General features: G+C 37.8%; 1 protein-coding gene across 2 annotated transcripts in view; it reads right to left on the bottom strand.

Annotated features, from left to right (window-relative positions):
* thsd7ba (thrombospondin, type I, domain containing 7Ba) overlaps positions 1 to 22,304 on the bottom strand; it is a 300,128-nt gene that overhangs the window by 149,027 nt on the left and 128,797 nt on the right. For both annotated transcript variants that reach the window (XM_084123090.1, XM_084123089.1), the window contains 2 exons: positions 19,606 to 19,935; positions 11,166 to 11,342 (listed from right to left, as the gene is read on the bottom strand). In XM_084123090.1, coding sequence (XP_083979216.1) covers positions 11,166 to 11,319 — 154 coding nt within the window. In that variant the 5' untranslated portion in view covers positions 11,320 to 11,342; positions 19,606 to 19,935. The remainder of the gene's footprint in view (positions 1 to 11,165; positions 11,343 to 19,605; positions 19,936 to 22,304) is intronic.

The raw sequence follows: 22,304 nt of genomic DNA, 5'->3' as shown, positions 1-22,304 counted from the left end.
AATCTTTCCTCACAGTAGTGAGAACGACTGATCAGCAGAAGTATTTCAGTAAGACAGTGATAACGTGAGTTAGCCAGTTAGCAGGAGACCTACACAATATAAAACTCAAAACTAAGTATTTTGAACACCATCTTTCAAGAGCAAGCGTTTTGCGAATCCTGCATTGAACTCCGAGATTTGAGAAGCAGTCGTCAGTAAAATAAAGGGAACGCAGCAAAAGTTTAGGATTATACTGCTGTGATATCGTGGTAAAGATTAACTTTAACCACTGATTCTTCACATGCTCGTCCTTGGGCAGTGGGAAAAAACTGGCTTTACCTTCACATTGTAGAGCACAGCGTCTTCTCGACATGATGCTATCCAGTATCCACAGGAATCAGCTGCAGGTTTGAGGTTCAAGTTTTCCCTGGTGTCGGCAATATGCTAATGTCTCGTCGTGACGTCACAACGAAACGGCTTATGACTCGTTTGAAAAACGATTCATTTCATTGACTCAGAGTCGACTCTTGCTTTTGAAAGACAATAACTTTATATAAGATGAACTGTCAGATTTAAAACTTTGCAGGATGTTTTCATTCACTTGAAAGGTCATGAAAGGTCATTTTCAAAAATCCATTATTGGGGCTCTTTAAACATGGGTTCACTAAGTGTGAGGATAAATGTGTGAACACCACAATTTATTCAATGCAGTCAATAATTGTCTGCCCTGAGCATGAAACCATTGAAATTTAAGAGACATTTAGAAACGAAAATAGTAAAAAATATAGCCCAAAAGCAAAAACATGTGGTATAAAGGAAATGTAATCTGTCTTTATTCTTTTAAAATATAAATGTATTCATTTTGGCTTTGGCAGTGAAAGCCAAACGATTTCTCACGTCCAGTTCATATCCTCAAGATGCTCATTAACAGCAAGTTACGTGAGGTTACCATGAGTCTAGGGGTAATACTGTAACACTTCACCTCTCTCTTTTCATCTTCATTTTCTTATCTTTGTGATGGACAGCGACCACTGAATCCTGAATGATACATGACGAAAGGGCTGAGATGAACCCTCCTTCCTTAATGAAACCCTTATTGATTTCTCATTGCAGAGAATCATTGCCTCTGCTCTCATGTGCTCAACCTCAAGTTCTCACATTTAATCCGGATGCACATCTTCTGGAAAAGCGACCATTAAGACCTCCAGAGTATCTACATGAGATTAATCAACGTAATGCAGACGAACACAAACCCTTTCACTTCTGCAAATGGCTCAAATTTAAACTAACTATAATAATCAAGCAGACTTAAACGTTGGGGAGCTCAAAGAATGCCCATGCTTTGTTAGAATATAAAATATAGTTGAACAATAATTCATTACATGTTTAATTAAATGCACTACAGTTTAAAAGTTCAGTAAGATTTTATTAAAGTCCCACTGTAATCAGTCATTTTATCCCTTAAAACTCATCTTTGATCACCAAAATGACATATTTAAAAGTTTTTTCCTATGAAAAAAATCTTCATGCCTTAAAATAGCTTGAATGTAACTCTACACCCTTGCTTCATTTAGTATACGCGCCTCCATTCACTCAGCCAACTCACTGAGGTAAACGCTCCACAATGGTTCTTTACAACGTTGGACACAACGGTAATTAATATGATTAGCCTTTTGCTTGCTAATGTTACACAAACTATGTTCCCGTTCGCCATCTCAGTATGCCTTCTAACAATCATAAGAAACGCTTTGAACAAATCAGAACGTCAGTGGAGAAAGATATATAGTTCATCATAACAATATCATACACCTGCTATATTGCTAAATCTACCTGATTTTTCATATCAACAAAAAAATAGATATATACTGGGATAACGTGGCTACTCTCGAGACTCCCCTGCTAGTTCGCTGTTAATGATATGCTAAAGCCCGCTGGCACGTTGACGTGATTGGTTACAAGGTAGTTACTTTGTGATGTCAGCACCAGCGATTTTAAACTGTGTTTTTGAGACTGTCTTTTTTTCACTGCAGTTTTAAGGAGAAAATACTCAGTAATGGTGTTGACTTATGAATTTGCACATGGTTTGTCTTAAAGCATATTAAAAACACCACATAGACATATAAACAATATTTATAAATAAAGAATATTAAAATCTTGATTCTCACCACAGACTAATTAAATCTGATGAATAGTAAAACTGATGAATAGTCACTAAACTGATGAATAGTCTTCATCAGACTAATTAAATTGATCAAAAGTGACAGTTAAGACATTTGTAATAAATAATCTATTTCAAATAAATAATTTCAAACTTTCTATTATAAAAGAATCCTGAAATGTTTTGTAGTTTCCAAAAATAAAAAAAATATTTCAAACAGCAACTTTTTCAACATTGACAATAATAAGAAATGTTTCCTGAGCACATAATCAGCATATTAGAATGATTATTGAAGGATCATGTGACACTGAAGACTGGATTGATGGGGAAAAAAAATCAAATAGAAAACAATATGGGCCCTATCTTGCACCCAGCGCAATTGACTTTTTACACTGACGCATGTATCATTCCTATTTTGCACCCGCGCAAAGCGCGCTTTTCCCTCCACAGAAGCACGTCGCTAAACTAGGGAATGAACTTGCGCTCCCTGGGCGGTTCAGCGCAAAAAAGGAGGCGTGTTCCGGCGCAAACGTTCCTTCATGCTATTTTGCAGGTTTAGAAAACAATTGCGCCACTAACCAGGAAAAAATAGTTTAAAGTCAGTGGCGCGTTGCGCATGTTATTCAGATGCTATTTTAAGGGCGCATGCTTGGCCATAATCAATGTAGCGTGTGCACAACGCGCATACACTTTGATTCTCTCATCTACACAGAAGCAGCAGTTTTCATTTTTGCAAATCATACATTATTATGATAGATAGATAGATAGATAGATAGATAGATAGATAGATAGATAGATAGATAGATAGATAGATAGACAATTTATTATAAAAGCATACATCTAGCTTACACATTTACCCAAATTATCATACACCTTTTTAACCGAAGTTAATTTGGGTGGGTTTCTCCATCCCCAACGTCCCTGACGAGAGCGTTGCTCTCCTTGGATGTGAACCGCTCCTGGCGCGCGTCTGGCAAATCCGCCGTTATAATAGGAATCCGCTTTAGAACAAAGCGCGTCTGCTCTTAAAGGGAATGTGAGATGACGCTCTGATTGGTTTATTTCACGTTACGCCCAAACCACACCTATGAATAATGAAGCTACTTCAGACCAACCCATTTTAGATTTGCGCCTGGCGCAAGAGTCATTTATCCCGCTGGGAAAATAGCAACAGCGCCAAGACCCGCCCACAAAGTTACTTGCGCTTTGCGCTTTGACACTTGCGTTTCAGATCGTTAAAATAGGGCCCTATAACTGCTTTACTGTATTTTTGATCAAATAAATACAGCCTTGATGAGCATAAGACACTTTTTTTCATAAACATCTTCATAAAAATCTTACCGACCACAAGCATTTAACCAGTAGTACTCATAATTTATATTTTATTATATTTTTTGTATCCACATACACACATATTGTATAGATGTGTTTAGGGGTAAAGGATAGACAATTGCCTTAAGACTTTCAAAACAATAGATTTTGTCTAGATGTGGGAATCATTTGGATAAATGTGCTACAAATCTCTGTGAAAGAAAGGAAGTGGTAATTGGTGTGAGTGTGACTTGCAGTAATTTACACCAGAGTTGATTGTAACTGTTTTTCTGAGAGGAGAGGGAGAATAAACCTGCCGGCCACAGAGAAAGAGACTTGCAGCATTATTCTGCCAGTTCAAATGCCAGTCCATATCTCAAAGCAAAATAACACAATGCCATTCTATGCTGTACTTGGTATTTTTCCCCATTTTACTTTCACCTCTGAGATAACTCTGCATCAAAATAAATCAACTACATTTTGCAAACTTGCAATGAGATTTGACCTTGTGTTCGCAACCTTTTTTATTAAATCTTTATAGATTTATAAGAGCTTTACAAAATAGCTATAAATGCCTTCTTTCCAAAAATAAAATGCTTTGATGTACAGCTCTAATTGGCGCCCACCAAGTTATGACTAAAAGCTATACATTTTCTTAAAAAAAAACAAAAAAAACAAAAAAAAAACAACATAAAAAATCCATAACAAATTTGAGCCCCCGTCTTTGAGATAAACATGTGGGAATGAGATGAGACATTTCCTAATAATGCAAATCCAGACCTTAAGAAAATATGTTAACATCCATGAGGAGGATATAGCTGATATGCTAATAGACAGTGCACTGCCACAAGCTTATTCTTATTGATGGGGAAATGCAGACCAACTGGATGCTCTGTTTTCAGAGATAAGCCTTATCACAAGAGCAAATAAACAGGACTTTGAAGAACAGGAGATACAGTGATATTTGCAAATAGGATTGTATTTTAAAGTAAGGTCTCCCACACTGAGGGCCATGATCCTTACTGCTAACCAGTTACCTAAAAAGCAGCTTTACATATTAAAATGTTATCTTGTTTACTTGATACTAACCGACCCTTGAATGTCATTAAAGGGGTCCTATTATGCCCTTTTATGAAGTCTAGATTTTGTATTTGTGGTGTACTATAATAATATTTTACATAATTACAGCTCTTCTCACGCGCCGTTAAGTTCCGGTTTCGATGAAGCCCCGAAATACGAAATGTGCTGTGATTGGTTAGCTGGCTCAGTGTGTTGTGATTGACACCACGTGTTTGGGAAATGTCACGTCCCGTATCATAACCGCGAGTTTCATCTGCTCAGATGTAAATATTAAGGATGGCATCAATTTCAAACCAATTCAAGCCTGATTCAGACTTCAGACTTCAGAATGTTAACAAACAAGAGGATCTTCCAGAACAGATTTCATGCACAGACTTTGCAAGCATGGATTTCACAGGATGTTTAAGAGTGGTATTTTTTTTTTCTTGTACATTTTAGATACAATATTATACACCATTTAATCATGATATTTTTTGAAAACTATGGTAACACAAACAGTAATCGATCACAAAATCAAGGTTAATTTTCCTAAGGGGTGGCGAATAGTCTTACAAAAGCGAGAGCTTACAAAAGCTATATCAATACAAATGTTGGCTAGCAGGGGAGACAAACAGCTTTGTCCTTTGTTTACATCGTAGCAACAATATAAAACCGTATAATGGGAACAGTTATTAGAAAACGCAACTAGAAATAATAAGACATACTTACAAGTTTTGATCCACTAATGAGTAACAAACTCGTTGCAGTCCAAACGAGTCGTTCATTGTAGTTCTTGGAAAGCTCTGTTAAATAAAATATCTCCCTTTGGAGTGGACTTTGAGTTTTGTTACCGTGCAGATTTTTTTTCTGTTCAAACAGCAACATTACACACTAGTTGAAAAAGAATAATAGGACCACTGTGTGTCATGAAACTCGCAAACAGTAGTAGTAGACTAAGACAACGACTTTTATATTAATATGAAAATGTATATTCCCTTTCTACATCCCTTTAAAGCCAATTACATATCCTATCTAAACTGGACAACTGTAATGGTGTAACAAATCAAACCAGGCCTCATCGGATTTAAGACCACACGTAACTCCAGCAATGAAACCTTTCACAGTATGCTGGAGAAAAAACTCATCTGAGTGCGAGATCAATCAGACTCCACTAGGGCCAGTGTAATGGTGCAACTGCTGACATATTTATCTTGCATCATATATAACAACTGATATGCTAGGAAGGCAAAACAAGAGGCAGAGCAAAAGATCAATACAGAGGCATTTTGTTCATTATAGAGTTTTCTTTTAAAGGGGTCATGACACTAGAAATTAAATTTGCCTTGATCTTCTGTGATGTCACACAGACAAAAACATTTGCATATGACTGCCTCCAGAGCAAGACATCAACGAATAGTTGTACATAATTGCAATATAGGCCCCACCCACTGACATTCAGTCACTTCATGAAGTTTTATGCAACAGAGTTTCGAGAGGAGCACTTTCAGATAATCAACCAATCAGCACAAGAGGAAGCCGGTATAAATATAACCTTCCCTCACCTCTGTCCCATGACAGTTTCACAGCATCCCTCCACCACCACATCACCTCACTATTGGCTGGTTTTCTTTCTCAGTCAAGGAGGGGGAATACTCTGGGTTCGCGCCAAATTTCAAAGCTCGGAAACCAACAGCACGCCAAATAAGCATAATTTACTATATTGCACACATACTCTACATGCCTGAGTCTGTCAACAACAGGACAAAGGGAAGAGTAAAAGAACGTTTGCTTTGACGCATACAGTTTAAACAGCTCATTTGCGTCTCTGTACAGACTACGGAAGGGTCCCAGCACCAGGAACAAGTGGATGGTTTATTTTTATGGTGTCCCGGATTATATGTTTGTTTGGAGCACTTTGTTTTTTAAAAGAGGCACATGGAGAACTCGCAAAGAAACTTTTGTTGACAGATGAAGCAGTCATCTGTATTGGATCTGACAGCAGCTGCATCACAAACTGTAAGTAAATGATTTCATAATGCTTTGTCTGGAATAAAATGTCTATATGTCTGTGTTTATGGTGCTGTACTCATGCAAGAAGTTTGAAACCAAATTCATTAGCTATGTGGTCATCCCTGTATAGAGAGTTTGCTTGCAAAATGCATACTTTGAATGCAATATAAGTCACTTTTGATATAAACATCTGCCAAATGCATAATTGTAAATGTAGTTACATTCAAACATCCATAAAGGGTACAACTGTACTGTCTTGAAGATATGTGAACAGGAAATTACCACATAAAGTGAGCATTCATTAAAATAGACCACCTGGACTTTCAACGAGAGAAACAAATATATATATATATATATTTAGACAATTAATGAAGCATTCGCAGTGTGAAATGTGGGCTATTTTATAAAACATATAAAATAATTTTAATATTGAAAAAATAACACATTAGCTAAAAAACAATTAAGTTCTATCTTTGAAATACAGCATATGCTGCATTTCCATTTATCCGTTATTTTTCTATACGATCTTCATGTCTCCTGAAGCACTGGGAGGAAAACAGTAATTGCTGAAAACGGTTAATATTCCAACAGTGCGTGAGGTTTGACAATGTTAAATATATCAGCCATTATTTGCAGCTTGTTAAAAGCCCATTCAGATGGCTCAATGTGAAATAATGCATATGTTTTCACCAGATTCCTTGATTTTAGATGACATGCAGAAACCCTGCATAGAGTCAAATCACTGATCAATTCATTCTCCCTCTCTTCAGGCAGTCGCTGGTGAAAAATGGAGCAGGAGGGATTGTTCCTCACAGGCCCTAATGAGAGTGCTTTGTTTAAGGAGCTAAATGATCGTCCCATTACCCACAGCCTTGGGTACCCCCCCACCCCCATTTCTCAGACAGTGATGAAGGTCAAGCCCAAAGCACACTTCAGCTCTCCATAACGTGAAGAGTCACGCAGCTCTGCTAACTCTGAGTAAAAGGTTTCACCTATAACAGTTGAACACTCATTTGAACTCAGCTCTGCCTGTGGTTAAACGCCTAGAAGAATTATAGGCCACCAATTACGTCAAGCGTAAAGCCATATGAACCAATAAAAAGGCAATGTTTTCCAGACTAGCTGAAGAATGGTGCTAAAAAACCGACCACACGATAAAAGCCAGTACCCCACAGAGTAACCATCACTACAACGTAATAATTCAAACTCTGCAAAGTGGAACAGAGTTGACTTTATAATCAAGTCATTAATAATTCACACCAGATATCTCTCATATGCTCTGTAAGGCCCAACCATATGATAATCCTTTCCATAAAAATTTTATGTTGATCTTAATGGCCATAGACATATCAGATGCACGTACAATGCCTGTTGTTGGTGCAACTCGCACCAGAAAGCAGTAGATTGTATTCGGTGCTGTGATTTCTCATTTTTCCAAGCGATAAATATCAGCCGTCACTGCTCAGCAGAGATGTCACAGCCTCGCCCGCGATGATCTGATTAGATTCTTTCTGCATACGGGCCTTTTCAAGTTTAGTTCATCAATCTCTTTATCTTTTCAGTCGTACCATCGTCACACTGAGGAGAAGCACATGAAAGCGCTGATCATAAAGCCAATGAGGCCTTTGTGTACAAAAAAGGTTTAAACCGCACTCACCGGGACAGAGAAAACATCTGAGGCAGTGAGTTTAAATTCATTACTTCATTTTCCACACTGCTGATCTGAGAGCGACGCTCTGCGTTTGCTACTCCGAAGGCTTTTTGCTTCATTCTGCAGGTCTGCCTCTTGGAGGCAAAGCTAGGATAACAATCAGGCTCAAACTGAATCACCTATGGGTGTTTTAAATCATTTATGGAATGCACATGCCTTTGCGTTTCATTTATCAAATATTTCGAAGTCAACAGCTGCAGAAAGTCGTGTGCGCCAAGGGTAAAAGTCCTTATCTGGAATCAATCATTGCAGCGAGGGAAAAATCAGACCTGTTCTGACAGAACCAGAGAGATTAAGGGTCGGAATCAGATTTTCTTGTTTGTGAAACTGAGCACAACATGTAAAAAAATCCTGCCTTGCTTCAGAATGCCTTGGCAAACACCATAAATCTTGAGCTAGGCATAATGGTAGGTAATTACTCCAGCTTTGAGGACTAGGAATAGATTACTATATACATCATTATATGTGATTACGTTCTCTGCAGTAGGGCCTGTCATTGTTCAGCGAGAGATGGAAAATCTTTCTCAGAGAATATATTATGCTAACAGACCCATTTCCACACAGGACCTCTTGATCAAACTCGGCAGAGTTTTCCATTCTAGTGTAAGATGTCAGTGTCGTTGTGATGTTGGGAGCTGTGTGAATGAGGGATTCTCAGCAGGGGGAAAAGGGACCGGATGAAAGACACATACAAACAGAGCGCCGAGTCAATACAATGCAATTAAAGGGATTTTTCATCCAAAAATAAAAATGCTGTCATCATTTATTCACCCTCATGTCATTTCAAACCTGTCAAACTTATTTTGTCAGTGCAAAACTAAAGGAAAAAAAAAAATAGCAGAATGACCACGCTGCTTGTCAAACATGTTCAACATGATGAACGTGAATCTGGCAATGTTATATGTTGTTAGTTGTTGTACATATTGCGGCAGTTTAGAAATGAAATGTCTGGTCTTAATATTCAACAATATTATATATCTGCCTGCAATGACACCATTGTCTGAGAACTGAACTGAGCTGGACGATGACATCATTGTTTTCTCCAGAGCTGCTGTATAGATAAATGAACTAAAAGAATAACTAGGCCTAATGATTTTTACAACGGAAATGAATCAACACTGAACCTACTTAAGCTGGACAATTTTCTTCTAGATCTGCTGTACAGCCAAAACAAACTTTGTTGCGTTATTTTTCTGTTATCACTGTAAAGCTGTTTTGAAACAATCTGCATTGTAAAAAGCTCTATATAAATAAAGATGACTTGACTTGGTGTGTGGCACTAAAAGGTTAACGCTCAATTGCATTTGAAAATAACATACCGACTACACTAAAACTTACCTTAAATCTAACCAAACAGTGTGAACAAAAGCAAACGTGAGATAAAAACATTTTCAAGGGACTCGTACCCGAGCACTTCACATTACGAGTGCAATGCTGTACTAGGTGAGCTACTGAGCAAGTTTACTACATCAGAAAAGCCATATATATGTAGCTGGTTATGTGCCGTTAACATCAAAATGTATTAGTTTACAAATCATACACTATGGTAAAAGTGTTCAAGGAACCACATTAAAATAAGTATTTATTAACATACAGTTGCAATCAAAAATATTCAACCCCACTTGATCTGCAAGACATTTTGCTGCCAAGAACTAAATTGTATGAAAACAATTCAACAAAGGCATCAGTTAACTATTATAGAAAGTGTATTAATATACATATGAGTGATTCTGAGGATGTAAAGTTGATGAGAAATGAAAAAAAAAAAAAAAAATCTAATTGTCTCTAAACAATCGTGTTCAAAGCTATTCAACCCCCAAAAGTCATATTTTTTATCAGAATCTTTTATTCTTTATAACCTCCAATAAACGCTGCCTGTAAGTGTTGAGAAGCTTCTGTCACCTCTCTACTGCATTCTTGGTCCATTCCTCGCTTGAAAAAGCTTCCAGATCACTGATAATCTTTGGTTTACCACTGCTTTCTTCAAATTCCACCAAATATTTTTAATGAGATTTAAATCTGAAGACTGTACAGGCCACTCAAGAACATTCTGCGACTGATCCCTGAACCAAGCTTCAGTAGATTTGGATGAATACTTTGGGATGGCTGTTCTGCAGGAAAGTCTATCAAGCTTCAGTCTCTGCACTGAAGGCATCACCATCTTTGCCAAAATGGCTTGATACTTCAAAGAATTCATGATGTCCCTCACACAGTCAAGATTTCCACTTCCAGCAACAGCAAAGCACCCCATAACAAGACTGAACCACCTCTGTGTTTGACCATGTAGATGGTGTTCTTCTGCTCATAAGCTTTCCAAAAAAAATACTGCTGATCCATAGGTCAAAAAATTTGGTCACATTACTCCATAAAACATTCTTCCAAAACTCCACAGGTCTATCTATATTTAATTTTAGCATGTTTAAATCAGCCTTTTATGTTCTTCTGGTCAAGAGTGGCAATCGACAAGATGTGCCAACATGAAGGCCATGCTTGTCTAGTGTTCTTCTTATACTCTGCATTGAAATGTTTTTTGGCAGTAAATTGAGGGTTTTTCTTAGTTGCACTGATCAATCATTTTATTCCCCTTAATGACATTGTGCTTTTTCTTCAAAACCCTCGAAGGTCCTCTGGTAAAACAAATTTTAAACTTAAGAATAAGGTTGCCAGCTGTGTCTCTATGAACTTTAAGTGTTTTAGTCGAAATGTTTGAAACGGCACAGAGGAATTTATTACGCTAGTTCCTGATAAACAACACCATTGGAGCTCGAGTGAGATAAAATCCTGGATGGATGGATGGATGGATGGATGGATGGATGGATGGATGGATGCTGTGTAATGCTAACAGGAGGAAGAAACATCAAAGCGGAGCCATTAAAAAAAGATCTAGCATAGAAATCTCCATATCACAGGAATAGACATCATAGACAACACAATTACCCGTTTTCCACGTATAGTGCCTGTCCTTTGGAAATTCCAGGTCCGACCTCACTTGCATTCCAATGAGAGACACAGAGAGCAGCAGGTATTTCCCAACACGCCATGTCCAGCCCGTTACACCAAAGTCATCTTTTAGAATCATAGTCCAGCCCATTGACTTCCTGTCCACTTTTAGTCCTGCAAAAACAAAAAACAAAGCAAACAATGGTGATTATGCTCTCTTACCTGTTAGGGAGCGAATACACCAGCCAAGCATATTAAACAACTCTTGGGAATCATTACATTAATCACCGGCATACGTTTGACTAGTCATTTAATCCTCGAGGACATCAAATCGAGCACACGTGTCAGGATCAGGATCATTTAGTCTTAAAGCTGCATGCACTGATGTGGTAAATACCACGGTAAACACAGACAGAGCATTGGGTCTTTCAGCCCTGAAGTAATTGAGGATATTAACACCTTTTTATTGCAACTCATTTAATTCTGTCCCCCGCCGCTGTAATTCATATCCTTTGGCTGAAAGATTAGTTCTGGAATCACTGACTGTCCAAGCATGTGTATAGATGACAGGGAATTTTAATGCATATCTGATTTACTTTGATAATTTTTTTTTTCAAACATTCAGAGATAGCAGTTGTACACTATGTTTGTACTATTCACAATTTAAAGCAGCTGATCTTGAACTATAAACATCTTTTACCGCCTGAACGCACAGTCTGTTTTGTCACGTGCTGACTGATGGAAATCTGCACACCATTTAAATGGCAAATATTCAATGGACCGGATCCACGTTATGCCTCTCACATGTAATAAACTTCTCCATTGACAAACCGAAATGGGAAAGTAACTCATTTAAACAGCTCGGCAGCACAAACCAAGGTTATTCATTCGCGCCAGTTCCGCGGCAAGAAATGGGGATCTCTATATTTTAAAGCATTATTGTTTCATATATGGGATTCATATATTGTTTCATATAGCTCTGCACAGACCAGTGTATTACAGTATTATCTGAATTAAACTTTTGATTGATTTTCCTCTTATGGAGACTGCATACAATGCATTACCTGTGGACGATCTGTTCGAGGCTGCTAGACAGAATCGGCGTATTGATGGATGAATTGCTATCGGACTAAAATATGTGTTTGGAATGTGGAATTATTCTGATGTGATTTCTCAGGGAAAGCCTGCAGCTCCCAATTGGTTTTTGGTTGATTTCATTTGGGGAAATTAGATTTTTATTTCATTGCTTCAGCAGTGTTGCAGGACAATCTGATTTGAGAGGAATATGGTGAGAGGCCTTGACGGAGTGAAAAAAGATCTCTTATCCTTTAACTGCTGCCACAAGTAAATGTCTTGATAGAATTAGATATTTTCAAAAGGGTACAGTATACACAGATATCCTCTTGAATAGGCTAGAGCTGGTTGCTTGGGATTGCATCATTCAATTTTTGAAAACATATTTCAGTTTTCACTTCTATTTAAGTGAAAAAATGAGTGATGTTGACCTGTACTGTATTGTGTCAGCTTTCCTTCAGAATCGAGACAAAACATCTGTCTCTCAAAACCTGCAAAAAAAAAAAAAAAATTTTTTTTATTAAACTAATTTTAATAAGAGCTGTACTTCTGCAAAACACTGCAGTTTTAAATAACAGAATATTGAAGAAATGAATAAATTCTCAATATATAGTCAAGTGAACAATTATTAAAATGGATATACAATCTTCAAAAAATAAGTGGTAACACTTTACAATAAGGTTCCTTTATTAAACATTAGTAAATGTATTAACTAACATGAACTAACAATGAGCAATACATTTACTACTGTTTTTGTTAATCTTTGTTAATGTTAGTTAATGAAAATAAAGCTGTTCATTGTTTGTTCATGTTAGTTCACAGTGCATTACCTAATGTTAACAAGATTTTAATAAAGTATTAGTAAATGTTGAAATTAACATTAACAAAGATGAACAAATGCTGTATAAGTGCAGTTCATCATTAGTTAATGTTAACTAATGTAGTTAACTATGAACCTTATTGTAAAGTGTTACCAAATAAGTTTGGTCACTTTTTTTGCGTGTGTGTGTGTTTTTTGTTTTTTCTTCTTCTTCAAATGAAATTACTTATTTTGTATCATGCATGTATGTACACCCCTTTTAAATGTTGGGGTTGGTAAGATTTTTTTTGGTAAGTCTCATGCTCACCAAGGCTGCATTTATTTGATAATACAGTAAAAACAGTAATATTTGTGCATATATTTGAATATGCTTCAAATAAAAAAATTCTATTTTGATATATTTTAAAATGTAATTTATTTCTGTGATTTCTGGCAGTTTTAAATGTCACATGGTCCATCAGACATCATTCTATATATATATAAAAAAGAAAGAATAGAAAGTTCAAAAGAAAAGCATTTATTTGAAATAGAAGTCTTCTGTAACATTAAAAAAGTATGTCACTTTTTATCCATTTAAAGTGTCCTTGATTAATAAAACTATTGATTTCTTTAAAAAAAACAGTAGTGTTGATTTTGCAAAAGTATTTTGATTCAGATTTTACTCAGAGATAGGAATAAAATAACACATGCAAAAAAATTCCCTTAAGCTATTCCGTTACCCTCTATACTAATCTATAGACATGCCAAATATACACAAACTGTAGACAGACACACACAGTTCAGCGAGCACCCAAACAAGCGTATAAATATGGTGTAGGAATGTACACCGTAATCCCGCATGCTGGCAGAAACAAAACACAAATAACATAAAACTTCAACATTTACAGTGAAGATTTACAAAAGGTTACATATAGCCTTGCAAACATTGAAAAACCTCAGCGTGATGGACTTGGCCTTTTCTCTGTGACCTGTCAGCCGTAGGGAGGATGTGAATCCTGACACGCATTCCTGCATGTGCCTATCGCCCGCCGTACCAGACACAGCCATCCTGGCAATCAAATGCGTCAAAGTCCTGCGCTGCTTTTTAGAATAACTAGGTCAAACAAAGCTTGTGGGCTCAGACTGGAACACAGTGTTGCAGTCTTAAGAACCTGAGAAAGCTTCTGCGCTTCAGGATTCATGACAGTCGAGATTTTCTCAAGGAGCACACACCTTAACTCTTTCAGGCAGAGGCATGGACTCTCATTCAGATGTTCATTTATACTGCCATTAATGGGTAACAAACCATCCAATTTAAATATGCACTGGTTCAAATTCTTGTAGGCTTGTAGGTCATGCAGGTTTCTCCTTGTTACCACTATGCAGGGGTCCGGCTGAATTGGATAAAAGCAAACTTTGTCAGCAGGCTGAAAGTCTTTCTAGTTTGGGTGGGTTATATATCAGATTGGTGTGAAAAGTCATGTGCTCAAATATATCTTCAAAGAAGCACATGGGAATTAATTTATTAGTATTAGCTGAGGCAGTGAATTTCACAGGAACATCAAACAGAAGGCATTTCACCATTCTTGCCGTGTGATCTGGTGTTACATCTACATGTGCTATGGTTTTTGTGTTTGACATCTACATTTCCTATTTTATGTTGTTGTTGTTTTTCCTGCATTTAATAATAAGCGGTTTAAATACAGGATTTTTTTTTTTTTTTTTTACATATTTAACATTTTTAGAATTTTTTTTCAAGTTATCCTCATATATTTGTATAATATTTCTTATATTATTATTATTATTATTATTATAATGATATTATTCTATACATATATCGGTTTCACTTTATTTTGATGGTCCCTTTAACACATTCTGTTGACTAAGTAACTTTGCACCTACATGTCTACTAACTCTCATTAAAGTGTTATCAGAGTATTAGTAGACTGGTAGGGTTAGAATACTGTAAGTTGACATGTACTTGCAAAGTTACTTATAGTCAGTAGAATGTCTGCTGGGGAACCATCAGAATAAAGTGTTAGCAGATATTAAGCAGACAGCCTACTAATACTCTAATGAGAGCTAGCTGACATGTAGTTACAGAGATACTTATAGTCAACAGAATTTTCAAAAGGGACCATCAAAATAAAGTGTTACCCATATATCATTATTGTAATATCAGGACAGTTGTTTTACAATCACATTTTTGGCTTTATGTTTTTAGGGCCAGATCTACTAACAGCTTGCATCAGTGCAAACCCTCTTGTGGCGTTAAAAAACTACCATTAGGATTTAATAAAGTAAAGACATGCAGTGAAAAATTGGTGCTGAAAAGACAGGGTTATTTTTGCATAACGTTCTGACATTATTGCATATGCATTTGCAGGAGTTACCCTTTCAGACGCAAAATTTATGGGAGGAGAGTATTTGAATGATTCATATAAGGTGATTTACTAAGGTTTGCGCTAGTCAATTCACTGGTAATAGCGGCATTATTTAAAGCCTCAAAAAAGCACGTCTTAAAGACGCTAATTTGCTCTGCTCTTGGTAGATTGCGTTGGTCATTATGGAAACGATCCGGCTGTATTCTTTAATTTGCACGTTGTCAGTAGATCACGCGCAGAACTTTCCACTCCCATCTGTCCTGATTTTGTAGGATTAGATGCATTTAGTTGATCTTTAATAGATGTGGACAAAAAATAAGTGGCATTGACCCACACAGGAATATGTGCAAGTTTTAAAAAGTATGAGCAACCATGTCCACCCAACCTGAGTGCTATTTTTCTCCCCTGTCCTAAAGTACATTAAAAATACTCATGAAAAGGAAAGATTCCTACAACATCCAACTGAGGCATCTGAGCTGATCCGTCTGTAAACAGGTGGGCCCGGTAATTAACGTTTGATTACAACTCCCACAGTAGACACTGTCTGTAACAGGTCTATTGCAGTCTCAGCCAGGCTCGTTCCATTAGATCTTTCTCTGCAGGACACAACTGGCTCTGACAGCAAAGGAAACAAAAGCTCCTAATCCTGTTTACTGTATCACAGACGCCTTCCCCTTGCTTCAATTTCCATACAGTAATGCATCCAATTGGCTTGTGTTCGACAAGCCGAGCAAACCTTTGAACGCCACCTGTCATTTCTGCTTCCTTATTTGTCCATAAAACCATGAAAGGACACAACTTGATAATAAGCCTCTACCTACACTTTATTAGCGAGCTGGCATCATAAAAGAAAGAGAGAAATAAGACATTGTCTTGACACTAATATTTTAAAGTTGAACTCAGTTTATTTTCCCTCATTAAAAAGTTTTACTACTTTAAAAAAAGGTAGTGTATTGTTCAGTTTTCTCCCTGAACAATGTCGTGAGTTACTATGGCAATTCTCGATGCAGCATGAATGACCTACAATTGCAACATTTTTCACAATCACGACAGAAATTCAAAACACTGCCTTAAACTCACTAGCAGAAAGGCAGTGGATCCTCCTAATATGGTGCCTAAACAAGACAGTTACCCACAACTCAACGCAGCATGACGTCAGCTTCACATTCTCTATTATTAACAGCAAATGTTTTGTAAAAACAGTAAATAACAGCATCTTTCAGCCTTTCACCATCATGCAAACATGAGATATCAAACATACAGTAGTAGTTCTTGACAGGTTTTTGCATTCAACTGAGCTGTTTTTTCATTGTTTTCTATGTAAGCATGCTCTAGACAGACATTTGGCGGTGGCACAGCGTCTCACGTTTTTTGCAGCTTCTTGCGCATGAAACAGCATTATAAAAACATGGCACTCAAGTTAAAAAAAGAGTTCAACTCCCATCTAATTAACCATGCCTTTTTCAAATTCCACTGCCCGCATCTTGTTTTTTTCAATGCAATAACATAATACATTCTGTGTGAACAGCCACGACTACCGTTGTGTTCCAAAGCCACTGCAAGTCAAGCCTGCAGCCTTTAGCCAAAAAATCGTAACGACTAAGCTAACGCTCCGGCTTTGGCGGTGCGCAGGGGAGAAGAAAAGAGGCGGTTTATTTAAATGCCTATCAACGGAGTAGAGGCAGCTGAATAAACAGCTTCTGTGAGGAAATAGCTTATTTAATGAATCGAGGCCTGTTTCGATCGATCGTCTTCGACCTGTTTGCTAATCTTCAACATGTTTACACTAAAAAATCTATATGTACTGTAGATTTTATCTTGATAAAAACTTTATTTTTTAAGAGAGGGGAGAGTAGTGTAAGTCGCGACAAATACAGTAGGACTCATTTACGGCACTGACCTTTGAAGACATGGCCTTTGAAGTTCGCGTCCTTCGAAGGATGCAACCTCTGGATTGGGACACAGCTTACACAGCCCCTTTCACACAGAGATTCCAGAAAATACACAGATAAAGTGACCCGGGATTTGACCCGGGTTCGTTTGATTTTGGTTCATTCACACTGCCAGTGATTTTCCGGAATCAGAGAGTGCGTTCACACACAACCCGTAAAAATCCCGTAAAGACACGTGACGTTGATGTGACTTGTAATGTCTCAGCAGCATCTTAAGTTTGCTTATGATAAACCACGCTTGTGCATTTTTTTCTCTGATTCGATCATAAACTTGCGCATTACGAACCATTTCACAGCTGGCGAACGATCCCGGCTTCAGTGTCATCACTACGACACGGCATTATTACGGCTTTTGTTCACACAGCGCGCGTTCTGGGACTGAACACGGCAATGTTACTAGGTTCCCAACCCGGGATTGGTCGTGTTTGCGTTCACACAGAAGGCGTTCTGGCAATTTCCCGGCAATTTGCTGGGATCATCACGCTGTGTGAAAGGGGCTCATGTCTAATTGTAAAGTTTGCTAACTTTTTTATTCAAAACCGTGATTTCTCAAAATCATGGCAAAACATTACATTTGAAATAATCGAAAAAATCTGAAAAATCTCCCAGCCCTATCAGTAGCCCAATAAAAGTGGCTATATTTTACATGGAGTGGGTCACTTAATGGGGACAGCCATGTTGAGATCATAAGACCAGTCGAAAGCTACACATTTTATCTAATTAACCAACGTTATTGGACTCTTTCGTACACAGAATAATTTAATCATTACTGACTTCAAAATATATATTGCTTTTAAGTGATGCCACATTTATGCTGCTAGGTGTCATGGCAGCTAGCAGGCACTTATACTTATAATACAACTTATACCTATATATATATATATATATATATATATTAATATTTGATAGAATTCCCAAGTGAAACCTTGTTAAAAGCATCTATCAATGAAATTTCTGAATTAAATCAGTCCAGTATAATATGACCCATACTAAAATGACCACCTTGTCAGACCGGTCTTATAATTGAAGTCTCCTCTAAGTGACATGCAGTAAGCACAGGGACCCAAAATGCCTGCTATTTCTCTTTATTAGTTCTAGTTGCACAGGGAAAAGAAGAAAAGCAGCTTGGCAGAGACCTCTCACGCAACACTGTACTTCCACCCACCCGAGTACTACAGACTCGAAGACGGTTGAGCCCAGACTGGGGAATGTACCCCTTGCAATGAGCTTCATGACGCACTTCCGTTTGGAAAACGTAGTGTGTCTCACTTATTTCCGGTTATGTTTACTTTCAATGTACTATGGTAATTGAGTTGAACAAACGCCACCTAAAACGAGTGTCTGCAATAAGATTTCAAAATTTGGCAAATTTTATTGACAGGAGAAGGTATATTCTGATGTTTACTGTGCGCAGAATTTTCCAAACTTATCGGAACATGACGTTTTTAATCCAACCCAAGCCGATCTGAGAAAGCAGCTGGTGTTAAAAATACACCATTATTTCACAAAAGGGTGTCAGTGTTCATCTAAACTAGTGACCGCGACGCTGAAGAGTATGAGAACAGATTAATAACATCAGTACGAACCACGAATATTTATTCATTTGGATTAAATATTTTAATCATTCTGTGTCATTGTTCAATGTCAATCTTTTCACTATTTACATGTTTATGCCCAAAATGCTATAATATTCAAAGTAGTTGACTGTCATTCTCCTCTACGCTGTGTGTGTTATTGATTAAATAGCCTAGCCTATTTAACATCATTACAGGCACCTCATGAGCATTCATTCAATCAACTATTTTAAAAGACTGGAATAAACACCAGCGCACACAGGCAATCCTTTTAACAGTCAATTTCATTCAAAAATGTAAACCCAACAGGTATGAATGAAATGTTAGAAAGTGAAAAAAACTGTTAATGAGAAGACGAGTATATCGGACTGCTGCAGCTTAGTGGATAAATATATTTAGCCTATTTATTCAGAATGCACAGTTGGAAAGAAAATATATTTATAGGAACATTTCAGCAGGTTCGAGATAATTAATACATAGATAATTATTCATTGTTTTAATCAATTGGCAGCCATAAAACATAGTGATAATCTGCATTCTCATGCACGCTCTAACCGGAAACACCCGATATGTACTAACTAGAACGCGGAAGTAGTTGCGCAAGTAGTCCACTGGGCTACTGGGCAATTAGACCGAGGACACGGCGGTTTCTACCTGAAAGGAAAGGCTGGGACTCATCACTTTAGCTGTGGCAGTGAGGTGAACAGCTGGATGGCTGAGGCCCGCTGATGCCGCTGGCAGCTGAATGCTCCTCAGAAGCTCTCTGTGACACGGGGACAGCAGATAAACACGGCCTTTCCTCCTCCCCCTGATGCATCATCTGCCAGCTAATCCTCAGTGGCTCCCCCTCGGGAAGATCAGAGCATGAAAGATGTGTCTGTCACACCATCACCGACCGTGAGAACAGATAACCCTTTAGCGATTGCTGGATGAAGTATCCACTGCCGGAAATTCCTCCCAGGAAGTGTCCCGAAGCCAGCAGGGCTGAAAAAGGGGCGAGAGAAAAAGAGGGTTTTAGGTTGGACAAACAAAGCAGAAATAGTTGAAAACAAGCCCTCAGATAATAACACATACTTTGAGGAGACCTGAGGGCCGGTTGCATAAACATAGCCATAATGTTAAGACAGTGTCTTAAGTTCTAGTATGACCTACTAGCAGTTAGTCAGGGGCAGTCAGTCTTAGTTTTCGTTATCAAAGTAGGCTTATCTACGTTTTTATGTAACTGATTTAAAAAAGCTATGAACCATCTTAAAGAAAATAAATTGATGTCTAACTTGTAAGACTAGTCTTAGAGGTTTATGCAACCGGCCCCACTGCTGGTGTTGTCAAGAGGAATTTGGCTTAGTTTTGTTTTATAACCTATACAAATGCCTCAATGTCTCATCCCAAACCTCATAAATGATCAATCTGGAGTCTACAGAGGAAACGACTTACAGACGGCACAGAAATGGTGCTCAGCACTGGAGACCTGACACAAAACTTCTAAAAAGAGTTTAGTGTTACCATGAGGCATGTAATGTAATGGCGTTTTTCCACAAAAACATTAAGCAGCAACACAACTGTTTTCAACACTGATAATAATAAGAAATGTTTCTTGAGCAGCAAATCAGCATATCAGAATGATTTCTGAAGGATCATGTGACACTGGAGACTGGAGTAATGATGCTGAAAATTCAGTTTTGCCATCACAGGAATAAATGACATTTTAAAAGGTATTAAAACAGAACAGTTATTTTAAAATATAATAATATTTCACAATATTAATGTTTTTAGTGTACTTTTGATCAAACAAATGCAACCTTGGTGAGCATAAGAGACTTCTCTCAAAAATAATTTTAAAAAATGACCCCAAACTTTTGAATGGCAGTGTATATTCTCTGAAAACAAGTCTTATTAACACAATTTTGCTTCCAAGTTCATTTATCTTATTTTAAGGATGTTTAGATAAGTTTACCAGAAAACACAGTGTCTTTATATTGCCCTGGATAAGTACATCTGGGGCCAGATGCATAAACTTAGCTATTATGTTAATAATGTGGCTTAATAACTAGTTTGACCAACTAGCAGTAAGACAAGAGTGGGTTTTAGCTGAAAGCATCCCATAGCTTTATCTCATTTCACAATTTTCAGTCATCACTGTGGGATTATTGTGGCACTTTATCAGCTGTCATCCACCATCAGAGACACTAAAAACAGTAAAGAGAGAGTTCTGCTGCTTCTGTTCCCTCCTCATGGTTGACATTCAATGATTACCTGTCAACATTGCATGCTGGACTGGCTAGCTTATCCTGCTGATTCTTTCATTCTATTAACACCCCATGCCCTCCTTCCATCTTCTATTCTCTCCAACCCACTGTCATTTATTGACTTCCAATGCTATGCTTTACCTCCCTCCGCCAACTCTGAACTCTGTCTTATTTCCCAGGGCTTTTAAGTGCCCACCATTGTGTCCAAAATGGCTTTCCCTAACTTCAAGAATGTGGCACGTTTCAGACTGAGTGCAAAAGAGAGATGGGGGGGGGGGGGGTTGGGGGGAGAGATTGTACCTCAAGGAAAAACCTGATCGATTCATTCTTGCGATTTCAGTCACACTCCAGTGGTGAGGAGATAGCATATAGGGATCGGTCTTGGAACATTGCTTCCCATAAAACTCTCAATGGAGAGTGACAAGTTCAAATTTCTGTTGACTCCATCTTGGATTATTAATGCCTTGAAGATTTTATTTTCAACAAGCTCTCCAATGGCAAGTTTCTTTTGGGGGGTTGGTTGATAGGAATGTTCTGCAAGCTTGGACTTTTTTTTAATGGGAAGATCTTGGCTGTTCCATTCCAGTCTTGTGCTGGTCCCATCATGTCTCATTTACTCTATGCCATTATTTAATGCAAACACATGTGATGATGCATTACATGCAATAGAGGAATTGGATGAGTGACATAATGGAATGACTGATATGAGGATGAAAGTGGATGATAAAATCCTCTATTGGAGCAGGTAGTATAGTAGGCAAAGTTTAGGGCTGGTAACTGGAAGAATACTGGTTCAATCCCTGCAATCACCAAAAAAATAAGCCATTGTTGCTCTAATGCATAAGTATTCAATCCTGCTCCTGGAGGGCCACTGTCCTGCAGCGTTTAGTTCCAACCTGCTTCAGCACACCTGCCTTTGTATTTTCAAGCGATCCCGAAGAGCTTGATAAGCTGATTCAGGTGTGTTTGATTAGAGTTGGAACTAAACTCTGCAGGACAGTGGCCCTCCAGGAGCAGGATTGAAGCCCTCTGTTCAAATGGGTTATTCTCAGGGGGATTGTTACTGTATTAAGTGTAAAGTCGCTATGGACAGAACTGCATGTCAAA

The sequence above is a fragment of the Abramis brama genome, assembly GCF_963993115.1.
Source record: "Abramis brama genome assembly, chromosome: 8".
Lineage (NCBI taxonomy): Eukaryota > Metazoa > Chordata > Actinopteri > Cypriniformes > Leuciscidae > Abramis > Abramis brama.
Note: the sequence above shows the minus strand (reverse complement) of the source record. Positions and strands in the feature narration are given on the sequence as shown.